The 12,084-nt window shown below is 36.7% G+C and overlaps 3 protein-coding genes across 5 annotated transcripts; 2 read left to right on the top strand and 1 right to left on the bottom strand.

The window, feature by feature from the left end:
* The first annotated feature begins 1,305 nt into the window (after nucleotides 1-1,305).
* On the top strand, nucleotides 1,306-5,679 carry LOC131431859 (protein nessun dorma). Of its 2 annotated transcripts, XM_058597770.1 has the most exons (4): nucleotides 1,306-1,663; nucleotides 1,720-2,779; nucleotides 2,844-3,274; nucleotides 5,539-5,679. In XM_058597770.1, the coding sequence occupies exons 1-4, from the start codon at nucleotides 1,430-1,432 to the stop codon at nucleotides 5,572-5,574; spliced, it is 1,761 nt and encodes a 586-aa protein (XP_058453753.1). In that variant the 5' UTR covers nucleotides 1,306-1,429; the 3' UTR covers nucleotides 5,575-5,679. The 2 variants fall into 2 exon arrangements, with proteins under 2 accessions (XP_058453753.1, XP_058453752.1); XM_058597769.1 differs by lacking the exon at nucleotides 5,539-5,679 and having other exon boundaries at nucleotides 2,844-3,611.
* A 19-nt stretch (nucleotides 5,680-5,698) lies between these two features.
* Nucleotides 5,699-6,550, top strand: LOC131431861 (transcription initiation factor TFIID subunit 13). Its single transcript, XM_058597774.1, has 3 exons — nucleotides 5,699-5,838; nucleotides 5,931-6,109; nucleotides 6,166-6,550. Exons 1-3 carry the CDS (start codon nucleotides 5,800-5,802, stop codon nucleotides 6,344-6,346), a joined length of 399 nt encoding a protein of 132 aa, XP_058453757.1. The 5' UTR covers nucleotides 5,699-5,799; the 3' UTR covers nucleotides 6,347-6,550.
* Nucleotides 6,497-9,355, bottom strand: LOC131431860 (apoptosis-inducing factor 1, mitochondrial). Of its 2 annotated transcripts, none has more exons than XM_058597772.1 (4): nucleotides 9,000-9,355; nucleotides 8,891-8,937; nucleotides 7,129-8,449; nucleotides 6,497-7,073 (listed from the first exon to the last, which is right to left on the bottom strand). In XM_058597772.1, the coding sequence occupies exons 1-4, from the start codon at nucleotides 9,085-9,087 to the stop codon at nucleotides 6,586-6,588; spliced, it is 1,944 nt and encodes a 647-aa protein (XP_058453755.1). In that variant the 5' UTR covers nucleotides 9,088-9,355; the 3' UTR covers nucleotides 6,497-6,585. The 2 variants fall into 2 exon arrangements, with proteins under 2 accessions (XP_058453755.1, XP_058453756.1); XM_058597773.1 differs by having other exon boundaries at nucleotides 7,129-8,446.
* Nucleotides 9,356-12,084: the final 2,729 nt, after the last annotated feature.

Here is a 12,084-nt window from a genome sequence, read left to right as displayed (position 1 = left end):
GCCTTGGTATATTTTGAGTAAATCTCACGCTCACATCTATTTCGTTATTTGGAAAACTCTCAAATGAGAGGAAAATGTATAGATTAAAGAACTAACATAGACATAAGAAAAATGTAAACTAATCAAAAATTTGTAAATAAATCAGTAGTATTTTAGACATCAGTCCGTTCGGGAAATCATGTCGCAGTACGGTGAAGTTCTTTCCATCGAAAGCGAAGTATGGCGGAATTTTTTCCCCGGCATCCGGAATGGCGTGCGAGTGGTACGTATGCAACTACGTAAGGCAATTCCATCTTACATCATTTGTGGTCAAGGTGGGACACATCCGTGTAAAACGCTGATTACCTATGAAAATCAGCTGGTTACATGTCAGTTTTGTGAACAACCTGCATACTACGGTAAACCTTGCACTGAAACTGCGAAAAGAACATCTTCAACCAAAGACAAGGTCAACCGTTCAACAACGAAAACTAGTGAGCGTAGTACTCCTGTTTTACCATAAAACCAACCAACAACTGCAACCAATGTACAACAAGGCGCTTCTACAGCAACTAGCAATGAGCTCAAGACTGCGAACAACAAGGAAAGCAAAAATAAGACGGAAATCAACAACAAAACCACACGAACAAAGTGCCCCTAAACCCTCGCAGGAGGGAAATGGAAGCTCTTCTCCTCCTAGAAAAAGAGTGACAACGAGATCCACTTCAAAAAATTCTTTATTTAAAAATTCTGCTGATTCGGCCACGTAAAGCTTGTACGCAAATAGGTCTGAATAAAAATATCTTTTAAATAAAAAAAAACGTCACTGATTAGCGGCCCTTACACGATCATTAAAAGTGCTGCAAAAACGCTCATCATTACTGCATTACTGTACATCATTACTTTTTAGCATTACACGTTCATTATTAATTTGTAACTACTCCAGCACGGGGCTAGTAACCAGAATAACTTTCCCTCAGCAATTAAAGAATATTAGCAATATTCTCAGCACTTCCACAAAAAATAATAAAAAGAAATAATGTTGGTAATGATGGAAAATCCAGAATTCCATCATTACTCGTGTCATTACTGAACTCGCAACCTTACACGATCATTAAAAGTGTCATTACTTTTTAGTAATGACACTTTTAATGATCGTGTAAGGGCCGCTAATCAATTTTGGTAGCCGTCTGGCCATGGCTGCCCAGGTAGCCAAAACGCTATGCGGGTGGTCGTTATCACGAAAAAAGTGAACAAAAGTGAATGAGCGTGTATATGGAAATTCGAAATGTCAAAATATAGAGTTTCGAAAAAAGAGAAAATAATTTTCATAACGTCGTACAAGCGCGTAATAGTGGGAGTGTTGATAACGTTCTAAGGTATCATTCTCATAAAAGTTTTTATATTTAAATTATCTAAAATCAGCTCAAAACTTAACATTGTGCGGACTATGGATGTTTATGAGTTTGAAAAGTCTCTACTCACTCGACTGGAAGAGGCACATGGAATCCTTGGTGCTCGTGGTATTCCGATAACGGCTTCAGCGGTTCGGAATGAATGGGCTAACTACATTGAAATAGCTATAGAACCAACTGGGTGGCAGTCACTTTGGAGAATTCCCAGAGCACTTTGTGAAGAACTGTCGGTTAAATACCCAACCGTCGTAATGGGAACCGTTGAACAGGTAAGTACTAGATGAAAAGATTTGAAACTTCTCTAACGGTTCATGTTTCGCTGAAGGTGCTATTCGATGATTTAAAAGCTATATTTCTCATCGAAGCAGTACAAGATGATGACGTACATTTACCGGATAAGCAGATCGTCTCCCTGGAGGAGCTCTGGCCACTAAAAGAACAGGAAAACAATGCTCTGAATGTTGATAGAACTGCAAATTGTATAGATCAGCTAAGATTTTTCTATCATCACATTTGGATGCCGTGGGACAATGATAACGATGACGAACGAAACGATTGGGCAGAAAAACATTTGGAGACTCGAATAAAATTGTACTACGATTTGAAAAATAAGACTATGTCGAGACGATTATCATCACATATTATGGCTTTGCTGGCTGAAGCTAACTATATTCAAAAAAAGAGAGAACAACTTGAAGCGGAAATTGAAGAGGAAGAAGAGAACGAGAATTTACTGCAACAAAATAATAAAGCAAGTGCTTTGATGGAAATTCATCTGAGGTTGAACTATATTAAGAACGAAATTGAAATACTGGAAAATCCTGCAATGAGAGAAATGTATGAAAAAATTCGATTTTCGGATAAATCTAGTTATTTTCAAGGTTCTACTGTTCGTTGCGAAATTCCTGATAATGTTTTCGTTGTAACTCATATTGGAACAGTAGACCAACAAATTGAGTACTTGAAAAAAGTGAAGCATACTATCAATAGTGAACAAACAGTTCGAATTTGCGATTCTCTGCAAGGAGCTATAGAAAAGTGTAAACCTTCTGATAAGCTTTATTTACCGCCTGGTAGACATTTGATCAAATTCATGGAATACTTCAATAATGGGGGAGCAATCAAAGCAATCAGTTCCGTTCGTTATGTGGAAAGTTGCGAAAACCAAAAGCTAGAAACGATAGAAGACAATGCTATTATAAGCTCAAAAGATGATGATAGTGTGCTAATTACGATCGATGGGGATTACTGTTTCGAAAATGTGACACTGGATTGTATGAATGTTCGAACTGGTGTGTTGGTGAAGCGAGGAAATGTTACTTTTAAAAACTGCTACCTTATTGGAGACGCAAAATCTACCACAAAACAAGCAGTTGTTGTATTCGGTATAATTGTGAACTGTAGTAACTGATGTACATACTTTGTTATTTAGATCTTTTTTTATTCCAGGCAATTCTACTCTCCAGTTTGAAAACTGTGTTATAAAAGATTTTTCCGTTGGTATTTATTCTAACCACTATTGCAGCATTCATCTCTCGAATAGTGTCATTAAAAATTGTACTAACGGTTTAGCGGTTTTGCATGGGTGTTGCGTTAGTTTCCATTCGTCCAAGATCATTTCATGCAATGATTACGCAGTCACGTTGGAAGTTGACGATCTACAAAGTTTCCAGAAAGGGGAAACTCGTCGCACCTACAGTGATTACAACCAAATCGAGCGACCTGAATTTTGTTTCGATGGAGCATGCGAATTTAGCAGCAATGGCAAAGCAAATTTCGTTATTTTCAACAACAATGATGCAGAATTTAATAACTCTTGCTTTGTCGAAGAACAGACACAAGACACGATAAACGCTGTTCCGGGCGGGGTGCCGACTAATGTAAGTAGTGCTACTTTCTGTACTCCTAGTGCCGACAATTCAGATTACTCCACTGGATCAGACCTTCACGAATACGACGAACTAAACAATGGACAGTTGACCGACACCATGAACGAAGAAATGGCTCAAACGAGATATTCCTCAGATAAAAAATCGCTGTTTGACGAATTTTCGAGCGAACACGAATCATCCGACTGTGTAGAGGAATCGCTTGAAACAATAGAAATTGAAGATACCATAATAGACATTGATTAGTGGATTTTAATGTGTTTGATTCATCTCAATAAAACTGTTTGATTTTGGAACGAGTGTTTCAAAAAGAAACTGTTGCATGATAGGAGATGTTCCATTATGATTAGTTTATTACTTTTCTTACAAGCTTAAACAAATGCACCGAACGTCATATCTCCGTATAATTATTATTATTGTTTCGTTTATTCTACTCTTCGTGTATTCTACCAATATTTGTATTGTGACTGGGACTAAATCACGAAATATTTAGGTCTTACATTCCCTTTTCATACTCTACTTGGTCAGTGTTCTCGTGAAAATGTTTACAAAAACTGAAACAACCGCCTGAATTATGTCTTTCACGTATAACTCATGTTTCCATAAATACTACTAAGGAATTCTTCAAAAAATGTCTGAATATTGAATAGTTGCAAAAATATTGTTTGGGCATACACTAGCATAACCTTTTCAATTTTCAACAGGTAATAGGAATTCTTCATTTCTTGCATTTGCGTTCTGGATGACGATTTAAAATGTTGTTCCGGAACTGGAAGAGAGTAAAATGATTCGAATGAGAGAATAGATCGGTTATTCTCTGTTTGTTTTTATATGATCAGTTTATAGTTCTGTACAGTTTTTTTTAACTATAAATTGAGAATGGAATGTTTAGAATCACTGGATTGCTCGTAAAGACTCTTATCCCCAACTTCTTGCCGTAGCACTGGTGGAATTAGCTACTCCAGTAAGTCAAATATGAGTGTAACGTGCATTCCAGTTCAATTTAGATTCGATTTCAACAGACTATCAGACAGGTATTTCTGAAGAAGTTTCAGAGGACGTTTTACTCGCTAAACTAACGAAACAGTTGTTTAAAAATACTCTTCCCACACTCTATGATTGGAAAAATTTGGACTACAACATATCCAAAACAAGTTAACTGCCTACTACGATTAAAAATGTCATCGAAACACGATCTCGTAAAGAGAGGTGGGATTTTTACTTTACAAAAGCTGTACAACAGTCAGTTACTAATCGTAGTAATAAAGCCTACTTTGATGTTCATAATCATTCTCTGACATTATCTAACGTACAAAAAAATGCAAGTCTGGTGTTGATTTTGTTTTGTTAGTAAATCTTCGGTAATGTTAAAAATCTAAGAGTTTGATATTATGATCGCTGGTATGAGAATCGGTTTGCTTAAATTTTCATATAGAGATTGATTCATAGGATTACGAATGCATTTTCTATCTTCCTTCTATGGACTAAGTTAAATCGAGAAAACGTTGTTTTCAACGAATTTTCCTTGCAATTGACGATCACGACGGTCACTCTGAGATTTCCATCATAGTCACCAAGTAAGCATCAGACTGAACTGACGGAATATATCTCTCAGTGAAACTCATACATTATTAATGACAGTATATGTAGCTTTTCAGTGAGAGAGCATGCAAGTGAAACGATTCTTTTTGGAACGCTTGTATCCGTCAGTGAATATTCTTTGTTGACGGATACTGGATGCAACACTGGTCCTATACTAGTGAGTCTAATGTAATTTTCGCTTGATGCCGAACTTAATCCAGTTTTAACCTTGACTGCTGTCAAACCGTTCTAGTTTCAATGTCATTGAACAGAAAATCGGGTCAGTTTCGACTTTGATTATTACTTACTGAAATCAAGAAAATTGAGAGGATTGATTTTATATTTGACACCTCACGTTTAAATGAACACCATAAACTAACTGTACTAAATGTCGTCAAACGATCAAGAGTATGCTTTATATTATACATAGAATAGTTCAAAACGTTGATAAAATGGTACTTTTGCATGCGTGATTTTCATCGTTGAGTTCTGATAAAATTGAATCTATGTTTATATCAATTTTATGCCATAGCAAAGAAAACTAAGCAAATCAAGAAAACGCAATACAAATAAGCACTTGACTCCCTATAAACAATCCACTATCGCTAGTTGAGTAATTAATTATATATTGTATAGTTATTTCTCAACATTAATAAAAATAAATTATTTTACAGAAACCTTTACAGAAACGCAAAACCATGGATGATTGATTGTAAGTAGTCGAAAAGGTGTACACGTTACGTTCTATACGTTACTCTCCGTGTAAAACAAAATGTGCTGGCAACCTGGACAGTCTACTTTATCGACACGTGTAACTTCACTTCTGACATCAAATCAAACTGTAACAAATTGTATTTAACAGCGGAGTTTTGGAAAATAAATAACTTCTATACGTCCAAGATTTTGTATCAATTCTATTACAACCGAAATAAGTGATGGCTGCTCCAACGGAGGAAAATTTTGATCAAGCAGAAGTAAGTTTCTAAAAATTATAAGATCCGCAGTTTATGTTTTTATGCAGCTGTTTTGAGAATTTTTTTTTGTGCATTTCCTATTTTATTGACAGTTTGACGAAGACGATCTCGGGGAGGTTCAGATCGAATCTACAGCTGGTCGGAAGCGTCTTTTCAGCAAGGAACTACGATGTATGATGTATGGGTTTGGTGATGATCAGAATCCGTACACAGAAAGTGTAGACTTGCTAGAGGATCTCGTAATTGAGTTCATTACAGAAATGACACACAGGTAACCATTTGGTTGAGCATCTGCTAATACAGATTTCTAATAGAAACCAATTTTAGAGCAATGGAAATCGGACGAACAGGTCGCGTTCAAGTGGAGGATATTATTTTTCTGGTACGGAAGGACGCTCGAAAATATTCTCGTGTCAAAGATCTACTCACAATGAATGAAGAATTGAAGCGAGCGCGGAAAGCTTTCGATGAAATTAAATACGTTGGCGCTGAAGCAAAACTGAAATAAAACATTTTTCTAACGAACCTTTCTAAAATATTCAAATATCTGTAAAAAGTATAAAACAAAAAAAAAAACATTTTAAATTCTAGAACTTTTTTAATTAGTTATCGAATTTTGAGTATGTTGTAAACAATATCTACAAAAGAAATGCAGAAATGGATCTAGAGTCATAGAGCATTTATACAAATAAATTCACTGTTAAATTTTGAATATTGGTTTGTGCGACATTGCGAAGTACTGTAATTTTATTTCGATTCTTCCACCTCAATTTCCTCCGGTCGTTCATGTAAATTAAACAGCTTTGCGACCTCGTTCAAGTCGTCATAATGCGTGTGTTGGGCGATAATTTTGCGAGCGGTTCCTATTCGGTTAAAAATGTTCCATAATACAATACCGACGACTTTTTCGTCCTTTAAATAAAAGATGACACCCTTAGTGAAATCATCTTTTTCGACCTGCGAATCTGCTGGTGCTTTTTCTTTTGCCCTCACGACTCCTGTGTGATTCAAAACCGAGGAAGCTACGGTTCCATTTGCTGATGCTGTTGTTGAAGCTGGGATGACTGTTGCATTAGCTGCTTGCAGCTTTTCGCTTGTATCCGAAATGATTTCCGGCTTTGACTTTGCAAAAACTGCCACTGTTGGTAGTACAGAATCAACCAATCCTATCGCCTCATAGCCAATCTTTGGACCCAAGTCCGACCAGAACATGCTTTGATGTGTGTATGGTTTATCTACAAATTAAAATTATGTATCTTACTCTCTCGCAATAACTAGATGTTTACTTACTTTTTCCAACCATATTTTCTCCTGCTAACCGACCCGATACAACAGCATGGTCATGGTGTTCAACACGCCGTCGTCCCAACTTGGGATCGTAGAAGCAAGCAGCATCCCCTGCTACGTATAGATGCGAACGTGCTCTCAGTTCTGCATCTACCAGAAAACCTCCATGCGTGGGATCCACTTCCAGATTCGAAGTTTTTGCAAGATCCGTGTTTGGTTCGGAACCAACAGCAACGATCGCGTGATCCACAACTAGAATACTATCATCGGTTAGCGTCAGTCGAAGTTTCTTTTCGTGAACCTCAGCACTCTTGATTTGTGTTTTCGGCCAAACTTTGACTCCTTCCTCTCGGACACGATCCGTTGTCCATTGACTTAAATATTCGGGCAATATTTTACCCATATTTCCCACTTCGTGAAACAGTTGATGAATTTCTAGGCGCTTCTTGCGTATATCGCTGAATTTTGCTAGCGCGCAGGCTAGTTCACTTCCGAGAAAGCCACCTCCAATGATTGCCACTTTACTATCAGATTTTAACTTAGTACCAAGTTCCTCAAAATCGGTTACGTTCTTGAAAAGGGTGATATATTCTTTAACTGCCATCGGGGCAGTTTCGAAAACTGGTAAATTTCTTGGTTTTGCACCTGTTGCCAGTAAACACTCTCCGTAGCTTATTTCGGTTCCATCGGTTAAAATGGCTTTCCTGTTTACGACATCGATTTTTTGCACCTCGTATCCTCTGGCAATGGCCACACCACCATTTGGTGATTCGAGCAGTTTAGTTGGATCGATATAAAAATCTTCCGGCTCATAATAAATGCTTCGCTCAACACCGTTCCACTGTTGAAACTTAAGTGGTTCCATTTGAGCTTTCTCTTCAGGATTAAACCAAAGCTCCTTTGATAATGGAGGCCTCATGTAAGGCATTTCCGTTTCATTGGTAATAACTAAAACCTTGGCTTTAGCGTCATGGCCTTTTATTGCACGGAATGCAGCAAAGCTAGCGGTTCCCCCGCCGATTAACAGATAAGGTACCTCCTTGGGAAGATCCTTCGATGAAGCAGGAAATGGTAACCTCGTTTTTCTCTGTGCTTGAGTAGGAGCAGGCAATGTTTGCTCCAACACTGGCTCATTTTCGAATAAACCTAATTTGTAAGCAAGACCTAAACCACCCGCGGTTAGAGCAATGGCTCCGATAATTAATGGAGCGTTAGATTTAGGCGTCGAGTTCGGTGGTGGACATTGTGGAGGTGAGTTATGCTGAGATGATGTTGATCTCTTCGGTGGACAGGCAGGTGGAAGAGTTTTTCCTGCGTCGTGCTGCTGAAATGTTACAAGAAAGTATTTTTTTTTGGCATTAGACAGCAAGGGCAAAATTTATAAACAAATAAAAACAAAAAAACCTTCGGTGCTGGTTCGGGAGTTTCACAGACCGGCGTGACAGGTCGATTGTATGGCTATGAAAATCAAATGTTTTTATACAGAAATTAAATCGATCTGAATTAGGAAAACCTCCCGGTTTGGAGCGCTTCGTTTTGGTCTTGTTGCTGGTGGCATGCACACCTCTTCACAATTCGGACCGGTTTTACTAGCATACTGAATGCCCACACCAATCATAGGAGTTCGGGAAGGATTGATACAACCGGGCCGTGTCGAATCTTCTTCTGAACTGCAGTTAGGATAAGGGGGGCTGTAACAACTGCCACCGCTTGCTTCCAACAGTTTGCGCCGTCTATCAATTACTTCACGAGATATGTCACTCACCTTTCTTGAAAACCAGCGACGATCGCCAAGTGAGATTCCCGATAAGCCTGTGTCAGACAAAATCAATAATATTACATCATGTTTACAATCACGGCGAGTAAGCAAACACCTGAAAAATTCACCCTCGTTCGAATCGCAGCCAATCTTGGCTGTGTAATACGGAGATTGGCAACAGTTACAAGAGAAACAGATAGCATTTTCCTTATTTTCTGCTTAAATCACATCAATTTTAACTTTCGGTTCCGAAAAATCTTTTCGACAGTGTGATAAAAACTTCACTGCACCCTTGATCATTTATTAGAAGTATTATTTTTGATCATCGACTCAACACGCTTTTTTCCCTACTAATTTTGCAATTGCTCTGAACAGAGATGCCAGGTAAAAAATTCAAATATCTTCAGGCAGAGTTGAAAAATTTGAAAAGTTGAAAAGAAGTTAGCGGACTCAAGATCTCTATAGCGGCCCTTACACGAGACATTAAAAATGTCATTACTAAAAAATAATACCATTTTAATGAACGTGTAATGGTGCAGTAATGACGAGATTTCTATCAAATTTGAAATACGTCATTACTTAGTCATCATTAAAAATGACAAAAGTAATGCTCGTGTAAGGGCCGCTTATGAAAAATTGAGTACGAAATTGATTTAACGAGCAAAAGAAAAACCGCGACGATTTTAAAACTCTATAAATTTAGACGAATGTAAGAGACAGCTTAATTTTGAAAATTCTGCAGCAAAAACATGTGTGGTTATTTTAGAAATCTATAAATTTGCAAACAAATCTGCAGACCTGGCATTTCTGGCTCCGAAGGATGAAAGCCAGAGTTGCCAATTGTAAATCAACACTGAAACTAAAATCTATCGACTTTTTAATTCTCTCTGTTTAATTTTGAGTTGTTCTGAATCTTTTCTTTCATTCGCCCGCTCCATTGTTGCATAAATCAAATAAACATAGATTTCTCATTGTATGGAAACACTAACAGCGCTTCTAGTGAGAAACGGGGGTACTTTTTTTCCATTAGCTACTGTGGTTGTGTTAAATGCGCAGGCAACTTTATGCATGCAACTTTATGCATGCAATTTACGCACCCATTCTCCGCCAGACGGCGCTTTTGGTGTCACGGGTTGCTCAACTACAGTACTATTACACTGGGGAATCTAGGTTTATTTTATTTATGATTGTTGTAAAAATATAATGAGCAAAGCAACCCAACAGCGAGAGTTTCGTTCAATAAGCTGAAATGAAGTATTGGAGACCGGAGCATAGCCGGACACTTTTAGGAAATTGCAAAAAGTATCCATTACAACTGGTTTTTACCCAAGCTATCTATACCGTTGTGTAGCTTCAACCTTCAGCTACAATTCCCAACTTATAATTTGAAATAATATGCATTAGTTTTCGTAAAAAAAATCGGGATGAAGTGACCAACCCAAAATCCAAAATTTCAGAAACTGCGAGGCTGAACCGGACACTCTATGGGTCGAAACCAGACACTTCTTCCCAAAATTCAATATTTAACAACCGCAGGATAAACCGGACTTCCAAAGGGGTTAAACGGACATCTAAAGATAACTTAATGAGCACAAAAGAAATAAAATCGTGTTGGAATGAAATGTCTGTTGGATTCAATCTTGCGTGAGACATCCTGCTCTTTGGGAATATAGGAATTGTAGTAAAACTTCACATCCTGCAGTACCAAGTAATTGATGTTGAAACTGACTCTAGAGTCTTTGTTAGGGACTACTTGATTGTTTCGCTACATATAATGAATGTTTTGTTTAATGTGGCAGTAAATCTAGTTTTAATAAGATAAGAAGTAGAATTGAAATATAGATATCAATATTTAGGCATGTATCAAGACCCCGTTGAAAATTTCAAGTCGAAAATTATGTGTCCTGTTGAGCCCCATTTTTATGCCCGGCTTACCCGAATAAAAAATATTATAGAATGTTTACGATTTGCTGTTACAAAACATTCCACAATTTTGCTTTGACCATTGAAAAATATTTTAATGTATTGTTATACACTATTCAATTAATTGTGAACATGCTTTTTACAATAGAATGTATAGGTTGTTAAGTATCGTAACAATTCAAATCATAAAATTTTCTCATGCATGTTTTCTTGGAAAACAATCAAATGTACAGTTTGCATATTGTTTGAAACACCATGTGTACAATAAATTCAATTGTTGAATCGTAGAAACAATATATTGAATGGTTGGAAATGAAAACTATCTTGTCAAGATACAATAAAATGTATTGTAACCAATAGATCTAATTGTGAATCAATCGTTTATGATGTAAAATCAATGGTTTGTTTTTTTACGGGTAGCCTCGCACAAGCAATTTATTTTTGAGACTCAATAATAATTTTATTTTCCACGTAAATCAAAGCACTTATTAATCACTGGATTCGCACACGAAAGCACTAACCAGACCATCTTTATAAGGAACAAAAATAAAATTTATACTGAAAATTGGATAATTTCGAAATAACAATTTTCACAAAGTTCAATTCCTACTTAGAAATTATTGTATATTATTTGTTTGTCATTAAAAGGTATTGCTAATTATATCCACTGAATAAATCAATGTAAAAAGAGTTTCACTCTTTTTCGAATTGTTTACTTTTATTCCTCCTGTGTGAATTATTGATGTTACGATGATTTTTGGCTGGGTTTGGTAATTAAAACATCTGCGGGTAATTTTATCGTCTCATTAGCGGCCCTTACACGAGCATTACCCAAGTAACCATATGCATTATATCACTGCACATTTACTACTCTATTTTTACATTGTTAATGTATAATTACACTAATCCTACATACTTTCAAGCAATGTGCTTTAAATTTGCATTCAAAATGTAACTGAGCATCATCTTACAATAACCTTCCGCCTTGTATTATATCGACATTCAATGCTATATTTTGAAGCAACGAAACTTTAATAATAGCAGTGCAAGGAAATTTAATAGCTGCATTAAATTAATGTCATGGTATTAATTAAAAGTGGAGTAATTCTATGATTTAAAGCTAGTCTAAGTTTACCTTTATTCACTAATATGTGTCGGTGATAAAGAAGTAAAATGGATTCCGAGGAAAATTTGCCCTTTACTTACATCGAAACATTCGAAAACAACACTGTTAACATTGTGCAGCGTTATACATTGATAAAATATATAAATGTTAT

Source organism: Malaya genurostris, chromosome 2 (genome assembly GCF_030247185.1).
Source record: "Malaya genurostris strain Urasoe2022 chromosome 2, Malgen_1.1, whole genome shotgun sequence".
NCBI classification, from domain to species: domain Eukaryota; kingdom Metazoa; phylum Arthropoda; class Insecta; order Diptera; family Culicidae; genus Malaya; species Malaya genurostris.
This window is presented reverse-complemented; position numbering and strand designations above follow the sequence as displayed.

Excerpts from the sequence above, each read along its gene's own strand:
- LOC131431859 (XM_058597769.1), top strand. The coding sequence starts at position 1,430 with ATGGATGTTTATGAGTTTGAAAAGTCTCTACTCACTCGACTGGAAGAG. Across the intron at positions 1,664-1,719 it reads TAATGGGAACCGTTGAACAG|GTGCTATTCGATGATTTAAA; the intron begins GTAAGTACTAGA and ends GTTTCGCTGAAG. Across the intron at positions 2,780-2,843 it reads ACAAGCAGTTGTTGTATTCG|GCAATTCTACTCTCCAGTTT; the intron begins GTATAATTGTGA and ends TTTTTATTCCAG.
- LOC131431861 (XM_058597774.1), top strand. The coding sequence starts at position 5,800 with ATGGCTGCTCCAACGGAGGAAAATTTTGATCAAGCAGAA. Across the intron at positions 5,839-5,930 it reads AAAATTTTGATCAAGCAGAA|TTTGACGAAGACGATCTCGG; the intron begins GTAAGTTTCTAA and ends TTTTATTGACAG. Across the intron at positions 6,110-6,165 it reads ATTACAGAAATGACACACAG|AGCAATGGAAATCGGACGAA; the intron begins GTAACCATTTGG and ends AACCAATTTTAG.
- LOC131431860 (XM_058597772.1), bottom strand. The coding sequence starts at position 9,087 with ATGCTATCTGTTTCTCTTGTAACTGTTGCCAATCTCCGTATTACACAG. Across the intron at positions 8,938-8,999 it reads AACGAGGGTGAATTTTTCAG|GCTTATCGGGAATCTCACTT; the intron begins GTGTTTGCTTAC and ends TGTCTGACACAG. Across the intron at positions 8,450-8,890 it reads GTCGCTGGTTTTCAAGAAAG|CAGCACGACGCAGGAAAAAC; the intron begins GTGAGTGACATA and ends GTAACATTTCAG.